This window comes from Ceratotherium simum, chromosome 9 (assembly GCF_057802395.1).
Source record: "Ceratotherium simum simum isolate JZ-2026a chromosome 9, ASM5780239v1, whole genome shotgun sequence".
In the NCBI taxonomy this organism is placed as follows: domain Eukaryota; kingdom Metazoa; phylum Chordata; class Mammalia; order Perissodactyla; family Rhinocerotidae; genus Ceratotherium; species Ceratotherium simum.
In genome coordinates, this window is record NC_141908.1 from 55,283,979 (window position 1) to 55,311,460 (window position 27,482).

At 34.7% G+C, this 27,482-nt stretch overlaps 1 protein-coding gene across 4 annotated transcripts in view; it reads left to right on the forward strand.

Moving 5' to 3' along the window:
- The window catches only part of MTX2 (metaxin 2), a 62,073-nt gene that overhangs the window by 14,037 nt on the left and 20,554 nt on the right, over window positions 1–27,482 (forward strand). For 3 of the 4 annotated variants that reach the window (XM_087435424.1, XM_087435423.1, XM_004426659.3), the window contains 2 exons: window positions 11,391–11,438; window positions 12,438–12,484. In XM_087435424.1, coding sequence (XP_087291550.1) covers window positions 11,391–11,438; window positions 12,438–12,484 — 95 coding nt within the window. Of the gene's footprint in view, window positions 1–5,239; window positions 5,339–6,265; window positions 6,330–11,390; window positions 11,439–12,437; window positions 12,485–27,482 lie in introns of those variants that run through there. The other variant, XM_087435425.1, reaches the window with a different exon arrangement.

A 27,482-nucleotide genomic window follows, 5' to 3' on the forward strand; every position in this document is an offset into this window, starting at 1 on the left:
AGAACTGTGAGTACATGGTAGATACTTAAAAAAATAGGTGCTGTTATTACAGTGATTGTATTTGTTTAGAGTAGTGGGGAGAATTGCTCCTTAGTTTGAGGGACATGTATTTTCCATTTTCTAGGATTAGATTGAGAAGACCATTAAACCTTGAAGGTTAACATTGTTCACGCTGTTGAGGTCTGATACTTGTGTAGGGCTGTTTGTCTTCTGATTTTTGGCCAGAAATTGCACTTTTAATCTTAACCAGCTGTGTTTGTATACTTCTGCTCTTGATCTCATATTCTTCTCTATTTCTGAGAAAAGCTCAGACATGGTGTCAGTGTTTCCTCTTCTTTTATGAATTTCAGATTATCGTTTTTAAAAAGAGAATTCAAATTTTGAGTTCCAGCAAGAAGGTTCATATCTTCATAATCACATGTAGTTGGCCCGCTTTTTATTGGAAATTAATGAAAATTGGTGGGTCAATTTTATAATGGAAGAAAGTCTAAACATAACCGTTGGAGAAGATGACATGTGTACTTATTAAGAGAGAAGAGAAAGTTTTAAATTTAGCTCGTATTCACTTTAGCCTGAATTATTGGCTTGTTGATGCTGTGAATTTGTTTTCTTGACCCTCGTTAACCTCCAGAAGTTTGTCAGTTTTATGAAATTGATCTTTGAATACCATTTTGAAATTGATCTCTAGATTCGCATAGATGGGTTAGGTGGCTCATGTTCAAGTGTCATAGTTACTAACTTAATTTTACTTTCTTTATTGATTACGTCTCATGGAAAAACTATCATTTAACCACTTTGGTTCCAAAATAAGTGAGGCCTCATTTCATTAATCTTAAAGGCTTATTCTGGAACACTATAAAATTGCAACATGTTACTAACGCATATTTTAAAACATGGCTTTAAACCATATCCACAAATACTTAATTAGAATAAGATGGGCAAAAATCTTCTTGAATAAAATTATTCTACACAGATCCTCACTACCACATTCTTTGAGGCAAATGAATGAAAGAGGTGGAAAGAACTTAATCAAATTTCAAGTGCATTGTGCGTTCTGGGGACGGTCATTTTTTGTGGTGTTCACAGACCAACTGCATCAGATTTACTGGGAGTGCTTATGGCAAGTTTGGATCCTTGGTCCTCATCTCTGCAGTATCAAAATCTTTGAGTTTAGGGTTTGATGGAAACACAATTTTGTGAAGGTCCTAAGGTGATTTTTATACGCTAAGAATTGAGAACCACTGTTGTGGGATGATTATCGTTGCTTTAATTTAATAATTAATTATTACTCAGGAGTGTTTATCTGTGGGCTCTGTAAGAGGTTAGCTAATACAGTTGTGTGTTCACTGACTCGAACCAGACTACCTGGGTTCCCGCCCTGGCTCTTGTCACTCACTAGCGTTGTGACTTCAGGCAGATTACCTATGCTGTGCCTTAGTTTTCTTATTGTAAAGTAGGGATAATGGGGGCCGGCCCTGATGGCCTAATGGTTAAGTTCAGCACGCTCTGCTTCAGCAGCCTGGGTTCCCTTCCGGACGTGGACCTACACCACTCGTCTGTCAGTGGCCATGCTGTGGAAGACTGGCAGCAGATGTTAGCTCACGGTGAATCTTCCTCAGCAAAAAATAAGTAAATAAAATAGAGATAATAATAATAATCTCTACCTCATAAAGTTATTATGAGATAGTTAATATGTCAAGCACTTAAGTGCACAATAAATGCAGTAAGAGTCTTAAAATTTTCTATTTATCTCAGCTGTACTGAAGTATAATTTATATACCCTTTTTAAATGTACAATTTAATGATTTTTTCGTATATTTACAGAGTTGTGATTATTATAACAATCTAATCGTAGAGCATTTCCATCACCCCAAAAAGAAATCCCTTGCCCATTTACATCACTTCCTGTTCCCATCCCCAGCCTGAGTCAGCCACTAATCTACCTTCTGTCTCTGTAGATTTAGATTTGCCTATTCTGAACATTTCATATAAATGGAATCATACAATATGTTTTCTTTGGTGACTGGATTTTTTTGTTGGGCATAATGCTTTTGAAGTTCATCTGTGTTATAGCATGTGTTAATACTTGGATCGTTTTTATTGCCAAATAATATTCTGTTGTATGGATATACCACATTTTGTTTATCTGTTCACCAGTTGACGGTCGTTTGGGTTGTTTCCACTTTTTGACTGTTGTGAATAATGCTTCTGTAACATTCATGTCAAGTCTTTGTGTGGATATATGTCTTTCATTTCTCCTAGATGAAACCTAGGTGTGGAATTGCTGGATCATATGGTGATTCTGTGTTTAACATTTTGAAAAACTGCCAAACTTTATATATTCCCAACAGCAGTGTGTGAGAGTTCCAAATTCTCCACATCCTTTAAACGTTTGTTATTGTCTGTCTTGTTGATTGTAGCCATTCTAGTGGATGTGAAGTGGTATCTCACTGTGGTTTTGGTTTGCATTTCCCTAATGAGTAATGATATTGAGTATCTTTTCATGTGCTTGTTGGCCATTCATATATCTCCTTTGGAGAAATGTCTATTCAAATCCTATGCCCATTAAAAAAAATCGGGTTGTCTTTTTTATTATTGAGTTGTAAGAGTTCTTTATATATTCTGGATATAAGCTCTGTGAGTCTTGGGGAATCTTAACTGCTGCCACCACCACCACCACCACCATTATCATCTGCCTAGATAAAAGTCTAGGTAGTGTTTGACTAGAAGCGGTTGGATTCTCATTATTCTCTAGTTTTATTTGGTCTCCAACTTTGATTGTGAGGGGGAAGTTGTGCCTTCTACTAGTTTTCTTGAATTTTTAATCTGTTTTGCTTTCTATCCTCTGCTTCCTGAATGGCAGGATATTAGAACCCATTTACCTTGGATATTAATTCTACTGTATCATTCATTCATGTACCCTCACTTTGAGTAATTTTAATCTTTTGTTTACTACATTGTTACAAATGAATGGGTGGTTGGAGATGTTGATGAGGGATTTGTGAGGTATGATTTATTTGTCATGGGCTCAGTAAATTGGCATTCGTTTGACATTCTGGAGATTGTGCACTGTTGTACATAATTTTTTCTTAGTTCTTTATAACATGTAGACCAAATGGAATTAAGCCTTGTAATGAGTATATCAGATAATCTTTGTTGTCCTAGTCAGATAGACTCCAGTATTTGTCAAGAGTTTTTAACTTGAAACATTATAAAGGTAACAAATATGGAGATGGGCCACATAGTATTACTAAAGTCTAAGTGCCTTAAAGGCAGTTATGTGATTTTCTTTATAATTTTATCTTTAGTGTTCAGAATGGTGCCTGGCACATTATATTCTGTAGGGGAAAATATATATATATATATATATGTATGTATATATTCTGTGAATATTTATTGAATGAATGATAAAACAGATTGGTAGAATGTGGCTAAATTTACTTTATAAATGAGAGCTATGTATAATGTAAAGCTATGATTGGAATGTTTGTGTCCTCCAAAAATTCATGTACTGAAGGTCTCATCCCCGAGGTGATGGTATTAGAAAGTGGGGCTTGGGAGGTGATTAGGTAGTGAGAGCAGATCTCTCATGATTAGAATTAGTGCCCTTCTAAAAGAGATTCCAGAGAGCTCTCCAGCCCCTTCCACCGTAGGAGAACACAGCAAGAAGTCAACAGTCAGCAGCCTGGAAGAGGGCCCTCACCAGAACCTGACCATGCAGGCACCCTGATCTTGGACTTCCAGCCTCCAGAACTGTGAGAAATAAATTTCTGTTGTTTATAAGCCACCCAGTCTGTGGTATTTTTGTTTGTTGTGGACTGAGGCAGTGGCCTTACCACTCTGTTACAAAATACCTGCCAGTTTTTTAAATTTATGGAAATGACAGTGTGACACTGTACTTTTCTGTTCTCCAAAATGAGTCACTTTCTGACATGAGTATTGATCTCTGACTGTTGAGGTGATGGGAGAATGTTTTTAAATTCCTTTTGTGGAAAGAGTCACTTCCTGCTTTCACATCCTGTGTACTAGCATTAAACATCCCCTATGAAACAGTAGCTCAGGGGCATCACTATTTAATCATTTTGTGATCAATATTATCTGAGATACAGTGTTATCTTTGAATTGTGCTATATTTTGTAGGTTGAATTGCTGTTGAATCTAATACATAGCTCTTAAAATTCTAGTTTTGATGAAGTCCCACATCATATTTATGTATTTATGTCAAACTAGTAAATTTATTTTCTTCTTTTCTCTGTGTGTCTTGCAGTAACTTGTCCATGTTTAAGAGCTGCCAAATGCTCTGAGTATTTTGTGGTATTAGTAGTAGTTGCATTTACACTTTTGGCAGAAAGCCATCCAAATTTGGAGATAGGCTACACATGTTTCTTACTCCTTCTGTATAATGCTGTCTAAATAGTCTTTGGAAGCTAAGGAGATGACATCTATGAGCTTTCAGAATCTAGTTGCCTAAGGATAAACTGAGTTTGACTTCATTAGTGCACAAATGATAGGTTTGTGTAGAGTTATTATAGCATTAATCAATTTGATGGATTGGAAATATGACAGTACTGAAGCAGCGTGTAATATTAGTGCCTATTATTCTACAAATTATGTCTCACCTTACATTCATATGCCAGAGGAGTCATGTTGTACGTTAAGAATGCAGAATTAAAAAAAAAAAAGACAACAGAGGACACCTCTTTTTGTGGCCCTTCTCTTGGCCTCTGAGATGAGATCATCAAGAGGTGGACTTTGGAATTAGACTTGTTTATTAGGTCATAGCACTTTTATATGTGAAATACCCTGAATTGAATGAAATAGATAGATCATCTGTCACCAGAATGACTTATCACCTAACTTGATACTCGAGCAAATGCTGCAGGTAAAATGTAGAGTCTTTAAGAGACTTAGGGATATACAAACGTGAATTTATTGGCTAGTAGTCATTTCTCTAAAAATTATAATGGATTAGTAGTAAAAAATAATGATTTTTTTTGTTGTATGGGTTGATAAAGCTTGAAAATAGTGTGTACCTTAAAGATGATTAAAGGAGAAGCAAATATATATTTTGGGGGCTATGGGTGTTGCTTTTACATGTGTGCATTTCTAACACTAATTTATTTATACATTATTTATTTTGTCTTACGGCTTTCAAAAGTCCGAGTACGTGTCCTCTCTCTCTTTTTTAAACTTATTCTCCTCTGACATGAATACAGGAGTAGAAAAAGTTTCTTTGAAAAATTTAAAATTCTTATTTGGATAAAACAGCTCTCCATCCTGCTGAAGACTGAAACTTTAACAGGCATCTCCTTTGCTCGTAGTGAAAGACATACTAAAGGTAACATAATCATAATTTTGCCTGGGCAAAATTGGAAAGTAGGTAAAGGACTAAGTGGAAAAAAGACTTTTAATAACATTAATTGGGTAGAAACTTACTACGAGGTGCTCTGATATTTGCTTTATTTCTAGATGTTCTTTATTTATATCTATAAAATAGGAATATATTTCTTCTTTATAAAAATGATACAAACTTTCGTGGGTCTTTTGCTGTGAAATAAGAGTCATTCTAATTTTAATGAATGAATTAATATAAGTCACTAAGAGTACCTTAGAGTAAGTTATTGCTTTGGTATGAAAATGATATAGTAGTTGCTTATTGTGAAAGAATGAATTTCTGAAAGGTGGATAGTTTTACTTTGGAACTCTTGTAATAAAGACATTTGCTTTAAATGATACTTAGACAAAAAAATTTAAATCTTGCTTAATTTGAATTTCAGATTTTGGCATATATTATTGTCAATGTCTTATTCAGTTTGGAGCTATTGAGAAGCCAAGTCTTTAATAAATAATCTCAGGACCATAGGAATTTTTCACATTCTAGGAACTCACTGCCTGGGAAGGGAGATAAGATATTGACATAAGAATAGAATAGAGTAGAAAGTAGGATATGATATAAGACAAGTACAAACTGCTATAGACAGTATCGATAATGGAGAAATTAGATTTGTTTAGTTAGAAAAGCCTTCTTGATGGAAGCAGCATTTAAACTTTGTCTTGAAAAAGGTGTAGGATTTGGGTATGTAGTGGTGAAGGAATATTCTGGACAGAGGGGAACAATTTGAGCAAAGTCAGGAAGGTGAGAAAGTAGGAAGAATGTGGGGGAAATTTTAAGTACTCTGGTAGTCTACAAGGGTCCTGTTGTTAGGTAGGTAGATAGGCAAGTACCCTTCCCGCCACCCCATTAATTCGGCTGTGTTCTTTCCAGGCTTTTTCTGTGGTCAGAAAAGATGATTTCACTAGAATAGAGGAGGACTCTTCTTTGTTCAAGGGTACGTGAATGGCTGGGTTCCCTGCTGAAACTTCAAATAAGTAGTTATTTAATTTAATTAGAACAGTGTTTTCCAAAGTGAAGTGGGGTGTATATACCCTGTGTTATGCAAGATAATCCTTTGAAGTACAGGAAGAAAATATTCAGATTTCACTTTTTTTTTAACTCTACTTTCTTTTTTAGTGTATGTTTTATAATGCGCATGATTTATTACCTCCGGAATACCAACCATATGATTTCTGAATCTATTTGGACGTGCGTACTCAAAATATTTATTGATGGGGACATGAGATTTTAAAAAGTGGTGATCCCTGGGTTAGAGTTACAGAATGTGAAAGTGGAACGGAGGGATGAATTGTCAGATGGGTGAGGGCTGCGTGTTAGTCTCAGGAGTGTTACCACAGTAATAGCTGATGAAAACTATATATTTGATAGAAACAAATTTCCAGTTTTAGGGTTAGTGCATAGGTAAGTTTATAGAATTGGGTTCTGCCAACTTTTTTCAGGCAGCTGTTTAATATTTTTACAGTTGTGTTATTGGTTGTAGTATTGAGGTTCTCTGGGTAAAGTTTCCCTTTTTTGACCATGTTGTGTAGTTTCTTTATCTTTCCTGCTGCATTCCTAGCTTAAATGGTACAGAAGAATAACAATAATGGTAGGGGTAATAATGAAAACAAATATTTATTCAGCCAGCATTTACTGATTGTTAGGTACTAGGTTCTAGGGATGAAGTAGTAAGCAAAAATCAGACATGAACACTGGATTTGTGATGTTTATGTTCTAGTAATTTGTAGAACCCAGTGCAGAATGAAAACGTGAGGCCCCTTGTTCAAGAGAATTCTGAGACTGCGACAGCAGAACATTAAACCAAGCGTGGAGCCCTTCTAAGTGTGGGCCCTGTGCAACTGCTCAGGTTGGACGTCTAAGAAGCTGGCCCAACCTGAGGAAGTGATGTTTGAGCTGAGATGTGAGGATACAGTAGGTGGGGAAGATTGGTCCAGGGCACAGGAAACAGCACAAATGAATCTCTGGGGCAGGTAGGAGTGGAGTGCCTTCAGAAACTGGATGAAGGCCAGTGTGGCTGGAGTACAGAGTGGGTGGAGTGGAGGTATGGTGAGGCCAGAGAGGTAGAGAGGGTGATGTGTGAGGCTAAGCTGAGGATTCTGATCTTTATTCCAAGAGCCTCAGAAACTATTGATGTGTGTTAAGCATAAAGTTTACTTTTGATGTGCTAGTAATACCGGTAACTTGCACCTTGACAGCATTGGACAGCCTTCTTGCTCAATCCCCATTTCCTACCAGCCTCCTTTCCTGAAACTGTTAGTCTCACCTTGTATATTTATTCTAAGACTGGCTCTTTCCTAAGGCAGGTTTAAAAAGGCACTTCACCTCAGGGAGTGTTTTTGGTGGTAGAAATTGAAAATAGGATAGGTAAGTCATGATATTTTATTCGCTATTGAATTAGTCTGTGGTCTAAAACATTTTAGGTTGACTGAAGTAAAACTAGTAAGAGATGGCGATTTTTCTTTTTAAATGCTACAGATTTTTAAGGTCTGTTTCAGCACTATAATTTTAAATTCTTAATCTCCCTCTCTTTTACACATAGTCAGGAGCAAGGGGTGGGTATTGGCTTGCCTGACCTTGGAAAAGAGAAGTGGGGAAGAAGTTGTATTTTTGGACTTTGTTTTTCACATAATAGGCATTCTCAATAAAAAGGCTTTAATTAATATCACCTAAACCAAGAAATAGGCTTTGTACTTTGTTATATGTGGATAATAATGTTCATGATTCATGGAATTCTTATGAAGGCAGTTACAGACCTCCTTTCCTAGAAGCATACCTGTGTGGTTGACTTGTAGATCCATTGCCATGCCACACAACTTAGGATTTTCGCTTTTCGCCCTCTTATCAAATAACACGCTAGCCATTTCTTCTCCCATGTCATGCTTAAAATGTAATTATTTGAGCTCGTTCACATAGGCACTGTACTAAATCAGTGATATTGGTGTACTCTGAGCTGCTCATGGGCGAGGTTGGCAGCTGGTCATGCCCTCCGTCCTCTACCATTTTTTGCCTCCTGGTCTGTGGATGCACTGGAATTCCAAGCTGCTAGAATAACATGGTTATATAGGTTTGTATCAGCCTACGTGCCTTCTCTTTTTAAATGATAGGCTCTATTTGTGAAGGTAACATCAGACATTTTGGCAGAGTTACTTTCTGAGAATTTATTTTCAATAATAATTTCTGAGTTGGAACATAGTTTGTGTCTTGGATCAAGAAAAACATACTCCCTTCACCCCTGTTTCTAGCTTTAGGTTCTTAATAACAGAGCTTTAGTATTCATAGGCAACTTCTTTATTCTTATTTGCAGTCAGGTAATGTGTTGCAAGATTTCTTTTACTTTCACATATGTCTGTTGTATTAGATCTGGAGAATCCATGGGGTGATGATAAATTAACTTTTAACTGAGATTACTGAACACACAAATTGCTGTTCATAGGAGAACTGCAATATTGCAGAGTAGTGAAGTAGCTTCTGATTTATCAAAGAACACAAATTGTATTCAGCCTCTATTTAATGCTAAGTGTATTTTATTCCATTGTTTTGAAAATTTGTAATCCATGTCTAGTATGTACACAAAACAGCTAACCAAAAGTTAAAATTACCAGAATATTTAATTACGACACCCCATTACTTTAACAGAGTTGATAATATTAAGTTCAGTAAAACTTTGATTAGCCAGAATGTTTAGGGAATAGAGTGGAAGGTTTAATCGGATATCCTTTTTCTTCCTTTCCACGCACAATTAACGAACATGAACTGTATGCAAAACATGGTACAGTGTGGCATACACAGATACATATGACACATCTGTGCCCTTAAGGAACTTAGTTTCAATATGTTTGAAATTTTTGTAAATTTTATTCCTCTGCTTTATTGCTTTAATAAGATTAATATAATGCACATAATTGAATCTTTGATGGTCTAGGATCTTGTAACAAATGAACCTCATTGTACTGTTTCTCATATAGATGTAAATGTTGTAGGTGTGCTGACTGTACAATTTATCCTAGGTTATTTTTTAGTATTTGCTGATGTCCGCTTGTTTTTGTTTCCCTGAGTTTTATTTTAAAAACTGTCACATAGGTTAATTGGGTTCTTTTTGAAATTTTACTTTGTTAAAAAGTTTACAGTAACATATAATAAATATTTAGTTCCATAATAAATATTTAGTTTCACCGCCTTTTTGGTACATGAGTTGAAACTCAGTAGCCTTTACCTATGTGTATGATATTGTGGGTAACAGCATACAAAACCATGTATGGTCCATTATTTGCTTGGTGATTTCATGGTATTATCCCTAAATATGAGTTTAATTTTCTGTAGCCCAAACCGAACCAAAAGTAGCGTTTATAATTTATAATAATACTACTATGTTTTTCCTTTCATTCTAAGTGTAAATAAAAGCAAATTAAGGGGTCCCCCCTCCTGCCAGGACTGTTTTAGTGCATCTTAAATGATCTGTCTTAAGAAAAAAAATGCTTCACGTACATAAATTTCTTTTTAAAAAAATCAGCTGGAATTATATATTAAAAAAATAATTTGGGCCGGCCCCGTGGCTTAGCAGTTAAGTGCACGTGCTCCGCTGGTGGCGTCCCGGGTTCGGATCCCGGGCGCGCACCAACGCACCGCTTCTCCGGCCATGCTGAGGCCACGTCCCACATACAGCAACTAGAAGGATGTGCAGCTATGACATACAACTATCTACTGGGGCTTTGGGGGTAAAATAAATAAATAAATAAAATCTAAAAAAAATAATAATTTGTTGCTATGTCATGGAGACTGGATTAAACACAATAAGAACAATAACGATTATCAAATTTCATATATTTAATTTACTCTCTTGGAGAGCAAATGTAGTTACTGTGTTAGAATTGATGATTCTGATGTTTTGTGGCTTTTACAGAGAATTCAACACATGATATCCTATATATTCTCAGTGGAGGCATTGCTTCTTTTTTTTTTGTTTTTTATAATTTTATTTATTTATTTTTTCCCCCCAAAGCCCCAGTAGATAGTTGTATGTCATAGCTGCACATCCTTCTAGTTGCTGTACATGGGACGCGGCCTCAGCATGGCCAGAGAAGCGGTGCATCGGTGCTCGCCCAGGATCCGAACCCGGGCCACCAGCAGCGGAGCGCGAGCACTTAACCGCTAAGCCACGGGGCCAGCCCTGGCATTGCCTCTTAAGCACAGTTGATTAGACAAAATTCAAATCTAGTGCTTTTTCCAAATACTGGTAGGTTGCTAATATTCTCTCTGTAACTAAAGTCTTCTCTAGATGGGAGGTTGCGAGTCAAGGTCAATCCTGGCTTCGGACCTAAAATTAGTTTTACCAGCTTTATTTCACATTTTTAGTATTTACTGCTTCATCATGCTACTCCTCTTTGTTTTTGTGGGGTGGTGGTGGTGGGGTCAAGGCAATGAAATGTTGTAGAATACAACAGGATTCCTCTGTATATTTAAATACTACCAGCTTATAAGGAAAGATGCACAGCCTGATGTAGATACATTTGATTCTTTCATATAGTATTGTCTGTTTGAAAATTTATTTTGTTAAAAGTTTAGTGTAAAATATTACAAATATTGTTTCACAATTTTTTTTTGATAGTGAATCAAAATTCAGTATCTTCTTGTATGTATGAGTAACATTTTGGATATGTGTCTGTTTGAAGGAGGCTAGAGGAATAGTAGCATTTAGGCTGTTTTATTTTTTAAATTCTCACTTTTGATTGGGCAAGATGTCTTTCACCTCCTCCCCATAAAAAAAATGAACCACCACCAAACAGTAAACCAAACATGCATTTAAATCAAATTATCTAACCTCCTTATATAGGTTATCATAGAATCTAAGGTAGTTTGATTAGTTGCCATATTTCAGGTAGCCTTGGCAATTGATTTTAAATGCTCCAGGCAAATGTGTGTGCTTATTAATTTGGTTGGTTATTGATTTTTTTTTTTTTGCCCTATGTACCTAATTTTCATTGCTTTGTTTCTGCAGCTGCAGAACCTTGGCCTGAAAATGCTACGTTATATCAGCAATTGAAAGGTAGGTATTTGTTCACAATTAAAAATGGCTTTATATCAAAATATATTTATTACCAAAAAACCCCCTCAGGAATATAATTGACTGCAAAGAGAACATAAGGCATAAAGAAGGAATTCCCTTGTATAATTTGTCTAGAAGATTTTACCTAAACTTGTATCTGCCAGTGTAAACCAACTATTCATGGCCTATAAGGTCCTTAGTTTATTATTGACTCATTATATTGGCTGCTGTAGGCAGTGTAAAATGATGTGGTTGCAGGAGCAGTTGGCAGATTTACTGCACCAATAGCTGACGCAGCAGATTTTTGAAGTCCTATGGTAAAGTGGGCTCTCAGTAAAAAGGAACTGTTAAAATGTATAGGCTAGGATGGTTCAGGCTTCCTTTAGCAGCTCTTCATATATCATCAGATCACATTATGGACCCCATTTGGGGCTCAGCAGCCTGCTACAGTTGTCAGAAGACTGCAAAGTAATGAAGACTAATAGGCAGCAACCCTAGTCTTCTAAGCATGGAATTTTTATTGCAGCGAACTTGTCATCTTTCTTCTGTGTGACAGACCTAGACACACTGTGCAATATTAACTGCAAGCTGGTTTTATATGATTTTCAATGCTTTTACTTTTAACTAGAGGGGTTTGAGCAGATACTGTTTTGCTTAATTTTAATGAAAAGAAGAGGAATGTTTCTTGAAAACTGGAAAAATGAATTTGTTTTTAAATGAGCAATTTTAATTATATATTGGTGATAAAATGCAATAAATGATCAAATTGTTTTAGAGGAAATAGTCTTGTTCTACCATTATTTACATACCATGATAATTTAATCAAAATTATAATTATACAATAGCATTGATATAGAACTTCATAATTATGTTAGTGAAAGGCTATACCTTTTGTTGCTAAAAATAGGAATTGTTTTTTAAAATAAAAATATTTTTAAGTATGTTTTACTTGTTTAGCAATCACACTTTTGACTCAGACCTTTTGTTGTATTTCCACAGGGGAGCAAATTTTGCTTTCTGACAATGCAGCTTCTCTTGCTGTGCAGGTAAATATGTGAATAATGTAATACTTTTTCACTTTGAGTTGCAATTATTTTTTTTTCTTTTCAGACAGTCTGGTACTGTATGTTTAGAATTTTTCTGTGTAATTTACCGTTGTCAATATCACATCTCGTCTGTGAAGTATAATTTTATTATGTAATATTATCCAGTTAATTGTTGTCAGTATATAAAATAAACATAAAAATCTTCATTATTCATTCTTATAAAAAATACTTATGTGCTAGTGCTTCTCTTTCTTAGTCATTGTTTTGCTTTTGGCTAGATATGATGGTATTGATTATGTGGGGTGATATGTGCATTTATGGACACAGAATTATTTTCTAACTTATTTGTAAAGATTTATTCACCACATATTTTTAAGCATCATTCTCTCATTGTACTCATTCTAGCCTTAATCCATTTGGTAATCTTGAAGCAGACATATTCCTCTCTAGCCATTCCTTCTATATTTATTGATTACATTAGTGTCTATTATCCCCAAACCACTTATTGAATGCAATCGCCCTTCAAGTTGTATATCACAGTTGTGTAATCCATAAAGATTAGTGGCCCTGTAAACTTTAAACTGCACTGTAGGAAGAATAGGATACTTGGGGATTGTTGGCTTTAAAAAAAAAAAAAGAAATGTTTATGTAGATTATAGAATTATAATTATTCAAACATTTTACATATTTAGCTGCTATTTATTTAGTTAGCTTACATAGTTTGAGTCAGAAAGAGGATTTTATTGTGCAGCATCTAAAAGATAAAAGAGAATTCTAAGACATGTGACATTTATTGGAGATGAGACTGTGAGCTTCTTGAGGACAGAAAGAAAGGGAGGAAAAGGAACTGTGAGCTTTTGCTGTGTTCTAGGCAGATGCTAGGCACTTGGTCATCTCATTATTTTTTTATTCAACTTGATATCCTCTGGGCTTGATAACTATGTCTGATACATAGTATGTCATTCAGTACAGTTTTGTTTTGTTTAAGGCAGGGAAAGAAGGAAAGATGGAAAGAAATGTGTTTGGACAATAATTTGTGTGAATATCTATGAGTATCTTTCAGTTTTCTTTCTTTTAGAAGATTTATTTTATATCGTTTTTTTTTGTGAGGAAGATCAGCCTTGAGCTAACATCCATGCCAATCTTCCTCTTTTTGCTGAGGAAGACTGGCCCTGGGCTAACATCTGTCCCCATCTTCCTCCACTTTATATGGGACGCCACCACAACATGGCTTGACAAGCAGTGCGTCGGTGCGCGCCCGGGATCTCAACCCAGGCTGCCAGCAGCGGAGTGCGTGCACTTAACCGCTACACCACGGGGCCGGCCCCTATTTTATATCTTTTTACCAAGAATATAAATTACGTTTATTTTTTAAATTTGTCTTTAAGCGCTAGTATTATAACTAGTGTATTTTCTTTCTTATGTTGACTTTTGAGAAGCAGAAATTCTCAGTTGGTTATATGCAATAAATACAAACTTTATACTGCTATTTGTTAATCCTTTTTTTTTGGTGAGGGAGATGGAATTTTAAGTTTAGCTTTCAAATGCTAATAACAGTGCCTAGCATATAGAATGTACTCAGTAAATGTTTATTGAATGAAGAGTTTATAAGTGTAGTAAAAGCAATCTTGCCTGATAACTGTAGCACAAGTAAATTATTTGCTGTGTACATATAAACTGGTATTTTCAATCTTTGTATCTTTGAAAAGATAGCTTCAGGGCACAGTGAATATTTTATTTGAAGCCCTAATTCTTTTTTTTTTTTTTTTTAATTGATGTTTTAATGGTTTCTAACATTGTGAAATTTTGGGTTGTACATTTTTGTTTGTCCATCACCATATATATGACTCCCTTCACCCCTTGTGCCCACCCCCCACCGCCCCTGGTAACCACAGTCCAGTTTTCTCTGTCCATGTGTTGGTTTATATTCCACATATGAGTGAGATCATACAGTGTTTGTCTTTCTCTTTCTGGCTTATTTCACTTAACATAATACGCTCCAGGCCCATCCATGTTGTTGCAAATGGGACGATTTTGTCATTTTTTATGGCTGAGTAGTATTCCATTGTATATATATACCACATTTTCTTAATCCAATCGTCTGTCGAGGGACACTTAGGTTGCTTCCGCTTCTTGAAGCCCTAATTCTTAACCCTTTTTTTATTGCCATTTTTGGAATAACTCTTTCGGGATCTGATGAAAGCTATAGAACATTTCTCCAGAAAACATTCCATTGCACACACACAAATAAAAACGTATCCAGGCTATTCTGCATCTGGTTTCATGACGTTTACTGATCTCCCTGCTGAAGCTTTATGGGGATCCCCTATGAAGAACCCCTAAAACTAAAGAATAGGTTAGGAAGTACTGAAGTAATTTTCACCAAATAGGAAGGTATTTTGGGTAGGAATAGACCAGTGGTTCTTAACTGAGGCAGATTTCTACTCCACAGAGGATATTTGACGGTGTTGAGACGTTTTTGGTTGTCACAACTGTTGGGGAGGGTGCTTTTGGCATCTATTGGGTAGACGCCAGGGATGCTGTTAAACATCTTACAGTGCACAGGACAGTCCCTCCACAACAAAGAATTATCCAGCCCAAGTGTAGATAGTGTCAGTGTTGAGAAGTCCTGGAATAGATGGTTTAACTAGTTTTCAGTACAAAGCAAGATATCAGTATATTAGTGTTAAGAAGAAAAATTAACATCCTAAATAATCTGGGAAACGAATGAGAAAAGAAATCTTTGTACTTGATTTAGCAACTCTTATTTTTATGGTTCTTAATAATTTTCTTTCTCACTATGGCTTCTCAAATCATAGTTGCAATTAAAAATAAAACAAGAAAAAAAGAACCTTTTAAAAAATGCAGAATTTTGCTTAACCTTTTCAATTTGTTTGTTATCCTACATATGTCACTTAGATGATAAATGAACCAGAATATATTAAAAATTCTTGGTTTTCTTCAATATTCTTTGACTTGACAGCTGATAGTAGCCATGACTATGAATGTGACTTTTCCAGATATCTGATGTAAACTTTATGGAGTAATTTTCTTCTATATAGTGGACCAGTATCCGTTTAGAAGAATAAGTTAAATGTATAAAATTGATCAAAACAATGTGACGGGTATCCATAAACTGGATGTTTTCTAGGAGATACCAGATATCAAGCATCAGATATTTTAATAGTCTGCCAGTTAAGCCATCAGGAAATATAAATTTTACTTACCACATAGACTTGGTGTTTATTATACCCCTGGAACTAAGTGGTTAGATCTTTTTTGATTAAAGGAACCTTTCTGATTTCAGTTTAAAAGAATATAAATTTTTTTCTCATGGCTGTTATTTCCTCTTAGATTTGCTTTCCTTCCCTCATCCACGAAGTATTGATATTACCTGAAGTGTTTGGTCATAAAATAATCTTGTATGTCGAATATAGTGAGGTGTTAATGTAGTGTTTTCTCTGGTTCTCATGAGCAGTATATATATTTATGTATATTTATATAGCAGTACATACACACATGCACAGTATTATATACAAACACAGGGAACACACACACACAGTATTATACACACAAACACAGAGAGAGAGATGTATCTTCCTTTCCATAATACTTCCGCTTTGAAGGACTTAGGCTTCTATATATATATATATATATATATATATATATTTTTTTTTTTTGTGAGGAAGATCGGCCCTGAGCAACCATCTGCCAATCCTCCTCTTTTTGCTGAGGAAGACTGGCCCTGGGCTAACATCCGTGCCCATCTTCCTCCGCCACAGCATGGCCTGACAAGCGGTGCGTCGGTGCGCACCCGGGATCCGAACCGGCGAACCTCGGGCCGCCGCAGCGGAGCGCGCGCACTTAACCGCTTGCGCCATTGGGCCGGCCCCAATTTAGGCTTATATTGATTGAGAAAAGAACTTTGATAATAATTCTCTGTAATAATAATTCCACTCTCTCACCCCCAAACCAACTGTCCAATAGATATATAATGTATATAATGTTGGCCACATATGTGGTTTAAAATTTTGTAGTAGCCCCATTAAAAAAAGTAAAAAGAAACAGGTGAAATTAATTTTAATAATACATATTATTTAGCCCAGTGTATCCAAATATTATCATTTTAACATGTAATCAATACAAACTATATTTATGGGCTGTTTTATATTTTTTTATATTAAGTTCAAAATATGATGTGTATTTTATGCTTATAGTGCATCTTGCCTGGTGCTAGCCACATTTCAAGTGCTCAATAGCCATATGTAGCTGGTGGCTCTTGTATTGGACGCATATGTCTAGAACTACAGTATGAGCAAATACATATGAACTCCACAAGTTTTCTACAAAAAATGTTTTATTTGATTTTCTTCAAGAAGTTTATGTGTTTACTTATTCAGTATATGCTGTTTTTTATAGCAGATTCCACAAATGAAATGGGCAGTTGGTCTCTGTTCCTAATACAGCATACCTTAAACATTACTCTTTGTTTCAAATTTCCTCATCTGTAAAATGGAGATATAAATAGAAGCTCTCCTGTTGGGTGTTGTGAGGATTGAATGTGTTAATATATATAAAAGTTAGAAAAGTACCTGGCATATTGTAAATATGCAATGAATGTTGGTTATTATTCCTTCTCTCCTACTTCTTGACAGAAGGACATATATTCAGTGTCATCAGGAGAAATGGAAGCTTGCAGAGTTTGTAATGCCTGAAAACACCAAAGTAATTAACATACTTGTTAGGTGTAAGAATTTTTTTGGACATATTTGAATTTGTGTGAGCATTAATAATTTTTGTAATCATTCTTTCATTCCATACCTAAGAAATGTTAATTTTGTATGCTTTAATTCAAACTATTATTTTAATAATACTGAATAAGATTTGTTTTAAAATTAAATATTTATTGGATGCTTTTATTGTATAAGGCATTCTACTGAGAGCTTTTATGTGAAGTATCTCCTTCAATCCTTACCATCACCCTAGTGTAGGGTACTCTTATTAACTTCATTTCAAGATGTGGAAACTGAAGCTCAGGAAAGCTCTGCCCAAGGTCATAGAGCCTACAAATTGTGGAGATAAACAGGCAACAACAGCACTGGTTGAGTGCCCACTATGTGCTCATCACTGTGCTGAGCACTTAATTCTTATTAACTCGTTTAATCCTTACATCAACTGTATGATGTAGGTGCTATTATAATCTCTATTCTGGGGATTATGTCGGAGTAAGAACAACAGTAATAACTAGTTAGAATTTACACAGCACTTACTCCATTTGCCAGGTCATGTTGTATGTACTTTAGGTATCGTAGATAATCCTCAGGCACAGCAACCCTATAAGGTAGGGTAGTAGTATTATTCCCATTTTACAGATTAGCAAGTTGAGGCAGAGAGGTTAAGCAGTTGGCCCAAACTTACATGAGTAGGACGTGGCAGAGCTGGAATGCAAACCCAGGGAGTCTGAGTCGAGAGTCCACATTCATGACACTTTGCTGCATATCAATTCAATCCAGTGATAAAGATCTTTGAATTTTTACCCAGAAATAAGTGGATATTTAATTCAAAAATCATTTCTGACATTTCCTAGCAAATTATATCTTTATAGATTATATTAAGATGTGAAACATAAACATGTCTCAGCTTTTGGATCTTTGAAATGTGATAAAGGCAGTCTTACCTGTATTATGAGTTATTGTGAAGCTCACGTTAGGTAATAAATGGGAAACTCTTTTGAAAAAAGTGAAAGCAATAGAAATACCAGATGTCGTTTAATGCTAAATTAGTGCCTGTTTTGACTTTAAGATTTATATACATATTTTGTGAATGTCTTTATATAATAAAATGTTACTTTCTAGTAAGTTTTAGAAAGGATTTTGTTTAGTATATATGAAGCCAATTTAAAAAGAAACCTGTTTTTCTTTTTTGTATGGCTTAATCTAAATATTGTAAAAGTTTAGTTATTGAATTTATTTTTAGAGAGTGTCTCAAACTGATGACCATTGTTAATTGTTAGAATGCTGCATGAAAGAGTAATCTTACTTTTTACCTACTCGGTTTTTACTTCCTCCAAGGAAGAATAACATTTAAGCTGAGTTTATGGGGAATATTCCTATGCCATTTAATATTCTCATTTTTTCTTACCGTTTGTGACTAAATACTTTATCTCTAAAAGTGAAAGGAAAGACAACAGAAAAAAAGACTATTTTCTTTCTGTTGAAAATGTTGTATCATTAAAAGAAGTCGTCATTTTTATAGGCCCCATTAATGCTAGGCCAGGAACACTAACATGTCAGATCTGCTGATAAATAGTTAGCTGGCCGTTGCTTTTTCCTTTTAGCAAATGACACTTTTTAGGTGGACATTTTAATTAGTGCTTAAATGGTAATATCCTAATGTAGTAATTGGGGAAGAGCAGGAGGGAGGGTTAGCTCTCTCTCCTTTGGGACTGCAGGTCAGTTGTTGCAGTGGAGAAGCAACTGTGATTATGAAAATGTAGCCGCTGTAAACTTGTCATGTCATTCAGGTGACCACAGTGGACAGCTTACCTGCAGGATTTTGGAGGGAATGATTTTGAATTTTCAGTTTAGTTGGATCCATTTTTCCTTTAAATGTAGCAACCAAGTAGTTCATGGTTGTGTGCAATTTTTAAGTGTCAGTTTAAACCTGACATAAATACAAGTAGGGTGACACCAATGGATATGTTTTACTAGAGAATTAATAGAATACTATTTTATGAAACACATTTTTAAAATTGATGTAACTTTCTTAAAGTTTCATAAAGTGTAAAATTTTAGTTTTTTAAAGGTTGTTCATCCCTCCGACTTTGATCATCCTCTGCAAAATGAGGCTTCTGTATTCATTTTCACAGGATTCAGGAAAGAAAGGAAAGCTAAGGAGTAGAGAGAGTTTAGTGCACATTTATTACATAAGAGGACTTGTAAAATCCTTTTCAGTATTCTAAATGAGCAAAATGGAGGCTGCAGATGTTTCCATGATATCACTGAATTTAAATTCTTCAGATTGAATGTCGTGTATTACATCACCTTTTATATATCAGAAGTATTAAAGCATTTTCATGATTTATGCTTATAATACCTGGAATGATTTAAATATATAAAATGGGATCTTTAGAAAAGATAACTGTGAACTTAAATTGCAAACAGAATTTAGCAGATTAAAAAAATTCTCAGTATTAATATTAATCCCTCAATACATAAGTGGTGCGGTATATATAAAAGTCTTACAGGATTTGTGAAAATGAAGTATATTCAAAATAGAATTAGGTGTCTATTAGAGTTGTCATTTTTAGTAATTAGTGAAATAATGTAAAATGGTTATACAGGGTAATGGTTTGCTAATATAAATATCTATTTAAGGTAGCAAAAATTCGTACTCCTGTAGTTCTGAGAGATTGCAAGTTAGAATATCAGCTGTATACTTTTCTGTTTAAAAAGTAAAGAGCAAGCAGGATTTTAAAATTTGTTGCTGTTAAACAGAATAATAAAGACATAGCAGTAAGATGAAAAAAATGACAGTCTATTTTTTAAACAGAAAAAGGCTAGACTTCTTCATTATTAGATACGTAGTATCAACATAATTGATCCAGCAGCATTATATTTGAGCTGAAAATACACTTAAATTTGAGGCCATACACTACCCCATGTGAGAGAAACATCTTTCATATAGTTCTAAGATGAAATTACCCTTGAATGAATAGCATCTTCATTTATCTTTAAACCTTTTCTGTGCTTTTAGTGAATCTACTCTTTCAACATGCTCCAAGAATTACATTATACTATTATACCAGAGTATTTCTGCAGTGTGAAATAGATTGGTTTGGAAAATGAACCTGGCTTTGCTATAAATTACATTCCCAGGTACAAAGGAATTTGTTATTTTGTTTAAAATAGTCACAAATATAATTAAGGTCTTAATTTATGTTAAACTACAAATATGGCTATTACTTTAACTGGATTAGGAACTTAATCTGTCACTTCAAGAATGATACCTAACACTTTTCATTTGTAACCTTAGATACATTATTTCAATTACAAGGTCTGCAGCTGTTTGATATAAAAAATGAATTATTTTGTAGATAGATTTGTTCATGGTTTTTAATTTTAAAACACGCCTTTTCAAGGTGGAAAATAATTCTTTACTTGTCGTCACGGATTTTCCTTTGTGTCCTGGTAAAACAAGATATGGAATTAAAATTCAGAACCATTTTCATTTTGTGCCCTGAAAATGGCATTGCATGCTTTAGAATAGTCCTTAGTGCATTCTTACATAAAATGTTTCAAATTTAATTGTGAAATGAATAGAAGCTTTGTCCTACAGGAGCAAACCCGAGGTCTGCTACCTAGCTTTACCCGGTTGGACTGAAAATGGATGATTCTCTATCTAGAATTTGGATAACTTTGTTAATGTGATTTACATACATTTAGAAGCTATGTTATAATCCCTTAAATTCCACTGTATTAATCAGTATAAAGCATCTAACATTTTAAAAACTTAAGGACAATTCTTAAAAATTTTGCATTATTTTTATATTTTTGTTGGCAAGCAATGTTGATTTTATTGCTTAAGTGCAATTAAAGAGTATTGTTATGTATTAAACTTGTAAGACAAATAAATGTTCATTTTGTTTTTGGAATAAAGAAGAAGAAAGAAGATAGTTGGTGCTGCTCATTGGTAAATGATTCAATACTGAGTTTCCATTAGTTTGTTAAAATGAAATTAATGTATTTTATATCCCTGCCATCTACTCTTTAGCTTATCCTAAGAATTTTAAATTTGGTGGAAGTTTTTTTTGCTTCTTTGTTTGTAATTGTTATTTTTCTCAGTTGGGAATATTTATTTTATCTATAAATAACAAAACTTTAAAACATTTGTTATAGGAGCTCAGAAAAAAAGCAGTTTCCTTTCCTTACTCCCAAATTGTTCATTGAGTGCCAACTATGTGACTGGTATTGCAGTAGGTTCTTGGGTTACAAGAATTATTCTTTCTGTGCCTTTGACTATTTTATAACTCCTTTGCTTAATTTTGACCCTACTACTTATTTTTTTTTAATCGGTCATAATAGTTTATAACAGTGTGAGATTTCAGTTGTACATTGTTATTTGTCAGTCACCATATAAATGTGCCCCTTCACCCCTTGTGCCCACCCTCAGCCGCCTTCCTCCTGGTAACCACCAAACTGTTCTCTCTGTCTGCACTCTACAACTTATTTTTATTTATGTTTAATTCTAACAGGGAAGGTGGTGTCTTTTCCTATCCTGGTTATCTTTCTTCTGCTTTCTTTTTGAACTTGATTTTTTTATACAGCTGTCAGATGTTGATGTATCTAAAGTTGAGTCAAATATTCCAAGAGTAGTTTTCAGGTGAGAGTTGTATTAAGTAAGGAAGATCCTATTCTCTGATGTGATCTGTTTTCATATGTGCTCTCAACAGCATTTCATGTTTTTGGTAACAAATTTGCTCTATTTAAAAAGCTTTTTGTACTTACTGAATTTTGGTTTCTGATGACTTCTGCATAGCTAATTTTTTTTAAGTTGAATTGCTGTTACTGTTTTCTAAAAAATTATTGATATTTGCAACTTTATTGATTTTTAAAAATATCTCTGAATTTAACAGGAGTTACATCTGCCTTTTTAAAGCAGTGAGCTCTGGTCCCATAAAATAACAAAATGCTAATCTTTTTTGTTGCTTACTGGTTTTCTATGAACTTAGGTATGTTGAGTATTTATTATTATGAATATCCGTAGCTTATTCATTAAGCAGATGTTTATTGAGAACCTATTGTATGCCAAGGATAAAGTTGTGGACAAGATAGACATGGTCAGTGTGTACTTAAAGGAACTTATATTCAGGAGGGAGGCCTTTTTTCAGTTTCTTATCAGTTTCATCAGTGTGTATGACTTTGAAAAATTATTCATAAAGTAAAAGTTTATGTCAATATCAAAATATCTTTATTCACTTGTTTTTGCCTTGTTAGAAAAGATTTTATATTATATAAGATACATACTGAAAACATAGGAATCATATATTTAGTCTTTACATTATTATTCTTTAAAAAAGTGCTTTTGGTTATGTTCCCATATTTATCCTTTTAATATCTAGATATTTTTCATCTCAGTGTACAGTTTTGCTACTGAATTATAAAGAAATAAATATAAAGTATAGTATATAATTATTATTTACCTTTTTCTCTTAAGGAGGTGTTAAAAGGTAATAAAATAAGTGAAGTCAGCTTCCTTTTGAAGTCACTAATGTTAAATAGTCTTTCTTTCTTTGCAGATGAATAAATGAGTATTTATTATTACTAATTTATTACTAGTAATTTTAATAATAGTACCTCATATTTATTGAACTACTATGTACCAGATGGTTATGTAAAGTGTTTTACATACAGCATCTCATTTAATCTGCCTAATAAATTGTTTTCATTTTGGAAATGAGAAAGCTTGTGAGATAAAGGAACTTGCTCTCAAGTTAACACAGTCAGTCACCAAGATTCCACCCAGAGATGTCTCCCTGGGAGGCTTCTGCTCTATTAACTCCTTATTGTTCTATACCAACTCTTAAGACTGATGCAGAGGACTCCCATTTTTTGAAAGACACTCTAGTCTTCCACTTAAACAACTTGCTTCATAAATCTGTACTCTGTTAGGATCCATTAGGTTCTGCCAGGGCACTTAACCAGTGACAATTAAGGAGTGGGAATGTGCTAATGGTTGTCCAATCATAAGAGTGGTGTGGCTTATGAGTCAGCAGCAGAAAGTCAGATTGCTCTAAATGATAATAAGGACAGCATCTCAGGGAGGCAGCATCCTCCCTGTGCAAATGTATCGACCAGGGCAGGCCTGTTGTTGGCTGGCTGTGTTTCCATTCAACCGGAGTTGAGCCATTTTCACCATTTTCTGAACTATTTCTTTATTACTTTTTTAAAAAGCATAATGCAATTAAAACAAAGGGTATTTGATGTTTTAAGATTTTTAGTATTGTAGAGTCTATTCCTTTACTCCTGTCTGCAACCATCATATTTATTGTTTTCTTTAAAAGAAATGGATGACTTTTTGGCTTTGAATTTAATTTCACTGATTTCCCTGCCAGATTTCTTTCTGGAATATTATTTCTCTGGGAATAATGACTTGAAGAAGCTATATAGTATTTGAGATATTTTGTTTTGTTTTATTTGCTCATTAATGTTATTCTGCTTTCCTACTTATATTAATTATAAGACCTGCATGCTTATTTTAAATCTCCTCAATATTAGACCGTAGTTGCTGAGATTTTAAAGGACTCCTGCTGACAGCAGCTCCTTCATGTGTTACTTCTCAGTAAATATTTCAGAAGATAATACTGCTCTTATCAGATGGCTTCTTAGCTTCTTAAATCTTCTTATTTAACCAGTTAAATTGACTTCTCAGTTTTTAAACTTGGTGGCCTGTAGATACAGGGGATGGAAACCTAAGACCAAAGATAAAAACTGTCCTTGATTGTGTTTTTATTCTGTATAATATCTGTAGCACTACCCATTTCTTAACACCTTGATGTTACATACCTGCACGGAAGTGTTGACAGAGATTATATTGATTTGTAGGTACTTGTGTCACCTGTGGCCACAAAAGAGATGGAGTGGCCTTCAAGATTGGGCTTCTCAAGGTTTCAATAGAACCTGCTTATCTGATTTCAAAGCATATAGTTGTACCTTAGCAACACCAGGCCTTTGAAAAGAGTAGAATTGTCTGCTTTTCATTTCCTGTCAGAAGTCTAGCAGACAAGTGATAATTAGAGAAGACCATCTGAAGACTCCTCAGTCCCCTCCTCCCACCAAAATCTGCTCATTCCAGTTTTTCCTATTTTGGTAAATGACGGTTCCATCTTTCTAGTTGTTTATGTCAGAAACGTTGTCGTCTTTGGAGTCCTCTCTTTCTCCTATATCCATATCCAGTTATCAGCAAATCCTTTTGGCCCTACCTTAAAAATATAGCCAGAATCTGACTTCTTACCACCTCCAGCGCTCCCACTCTGGTCCAGGCCATTATCATTTCTTTCCTGGATTATTGTAAAAAATCCTCCTAACTAGTTCTCCTGCTTCCACTCTTCTCCTCCTTACCATCTAATCTTTATATAGTTGTTTGTAATCCTTTAAAATGTCAGTCAGATTGAAGCAATCCTCAGCTCAGCACCTCCTAATGATTGTTCATCTCACTCAAAGGGAAAGCCAAAATCCTTGCAATTATCTGTACGTCTTACGTGAGCTGGTTGTCTCTCTGATCTCATCTCTTACCACTCATTTCCTTACTTCCCCATCATCACACTAGTCTTGTTCCTATTCCTTTAACACGCCAGTTGAAGCACAAGACTGCTTCACTCCTTTGAACTTGGACTGCTCTTCTCTTAGATATCTCTGTGGCTTGCTCCCAAACTTTCTTCAGGTTTATGCTCGAATGTTACCTTATTGGTGAGCCCTCATCTGACCACTCTACACACGATAGCAGTAGCTTCATCCTGCTTTGTTTCTAAGTATTTATTTATTTATTTCTAAGTAGCTGGAATCACCATCGTATTTTCTGGTTTATTTGCTTACCATCTGTCTCCATTAGACTGTAAACTCCATGAGGTCTGAGACTTTATGGTCACTGCTCTATTCCCAGTGTCTGGAACAGTCCCTGATATGTAGTAGGTACTCAATAAATATGTATTGCGTGTTTGAATGAATGAATGAAGTGCTTTCCATTCATTCTTCTAGATATTCAAAATCATATTCTCCTAGCAAGTTAGTTCATAGGAAGCTATGCATTGGACCAAATAAATTAGCCTTTTGTAGGCCTTATTGAGCTGTGTTTTAATGTTTTGCTCTAGGCCTTTAGAAGAAAAATCACATAAAAAGCAATTCTGCATTTGTTGTATATTGTCCCATGTCATTTAGTTGTCCTTCTTTATAGAAGATTGCAGATGAGAAATGTCTTTTGCAATTTAGTATGAGAAGTTCAGTTGAGGAGCAACCCCATTCTTTTTTGAAGGGTACAAATATTCCATTGATAGATTTACCAGTTTATCAAACCAGTCTTTTATTGATGGATATTAGGCTATTGTTATAATTATTATTTTGCTACTATAAATAGGGCTTAGGTATGAATATTCTTACGTATATCTTATATAATTTTATGCAAATATATCCATATGATATATTTCTAGCAATACAATTGCTGGGTCAAAGGATATGTACATCTAGAATTTTGGGAGATGTTACCAAAGTGCCCTTCAAAGAGATTACATTGATTTATACCCAACCACTGGTTGAGTATAAATTTTGTGTTTTGAATTTTGACCAAGCAGCCTTTTTTCTTGGTTTTTTATTATCATAAGTTTCTGTTGCTTCATTAAAAAAAATTCACATGTGACTAGAACTGGAAGATTTACTGAGTCTTAAACTTCTGTACTCTTTGTTTATTTTGTGATTTGATGTGTTGTTCAAATTTTCATATGTTTGTTCATTCATTCATTGAGCTGATAACCATTATCTGCCAGTTATGTACCAGTCACATAACTGGGAATTACACAGTAAAAGCTAGTTTTAGAAGACAGAGGAAACTGAAATGAGAAGCAAGAGGGATCAGAAGCCGTGATTGCCATGATAACGTGGCAACCATGTTACTGAAGGATTGCTGTAACAGGATCCCCATCTATGCTATTCCTATTCTGTTACCTGCAACATTTGAAAGGTTTTTTCCAAAACCTAAGCCACTAGTTTTATAATCTAATCAAAGCAGTGGCGTTGTTGTCTACCGTAACAACTTTTGAGTCTAGTATTTAAGATATTTGTAAGGGTTGAATTGATTGGTAACAAATTGTTCTTATTTCTTTAGACTCCTGGCCTTACTTTGAATTATGTGTAAATGAAGTATATTTTGTTTCTCAAAACCAATTTTTACAAAAATCTGAGCCATAGAGAAGTTATGATTCAGAAGTAAATCATGAAGAAATAGAATTTAGAATCTTCACGGTGTATGGCAGGTATCATCTCCTGGGGCTGTTTCTAGAATTTCTCTGATTTAAAAGTTCTCAATGAATGTAATTTCTAAAGAATTTAGGATCAAGAAAAATGGATAATCTTTTTATATTTACTTTTTCCTTTCTCATAATAGCAATTGGTGACATACTGTGTGTCCTTTTTAGCTTGGAGTTAGGAATTTTAGAGTCAAATTTGCTACTCATGTTAATAGACCTTTTGAGTTGTTCCCAGTATTTGGTTATTATGGATCAAGCTGCCATGAGCATTCTTGTACGTGTATGTTAGTGGCCATGTGCTTCTTTTCTTTTTGGTATATTTCTAGGAGTGGAATTGTTGGCTGACAGGATAGGCATATGCTCAGTAGTAGATATTACCAAACAGTTTCAAAGTGGCTGGATCAGTTTACACTCCCACCAGCACTGTGTGAGAGGCTTATCACAAAAAAACCCTAGTCTGCTGTCTCACCCTTACCCCATCCCAAATCCTGATACTCAGAGACAACCACTTTCAATCCTTTTAGCTATATTATTTTCCCAGGTATTGATCTCTATGTTTTTAAGTAAGATGCTTGTGTTGCTGTTTTATTTTTAAATTTTAAATATATCTATTGAGTTGCACTATGAAATTCACCTGTCACAGCTCTCCTCCCCCTCTCTTTCCCCATTTTCCCAATAGTTCTCTCACTTTTTTGGTTAAATTAATATTCAGTGTTTAAATTATAAGTAGAATGTAAATATTGCTCTCAGCTAAGTGGCTCAGTGTACTATGAACGTAGTCTTTCTGTATGACTTTTTTCTCCCTTCGGGTAAATAATTGCTTTGTTTAATTCATTTGGGTAGTTTTCTCCCCTCAACTCTTTGACCGAACTGTAAAACGCCCCCTCACAATGGTTGAACATACCAGGTCCTTTTTTTTTTCTTTTCTTTTGGAAACACTACCTTTGAAACCCCTCTTCCTTTGACTTTAATTGGAATAGT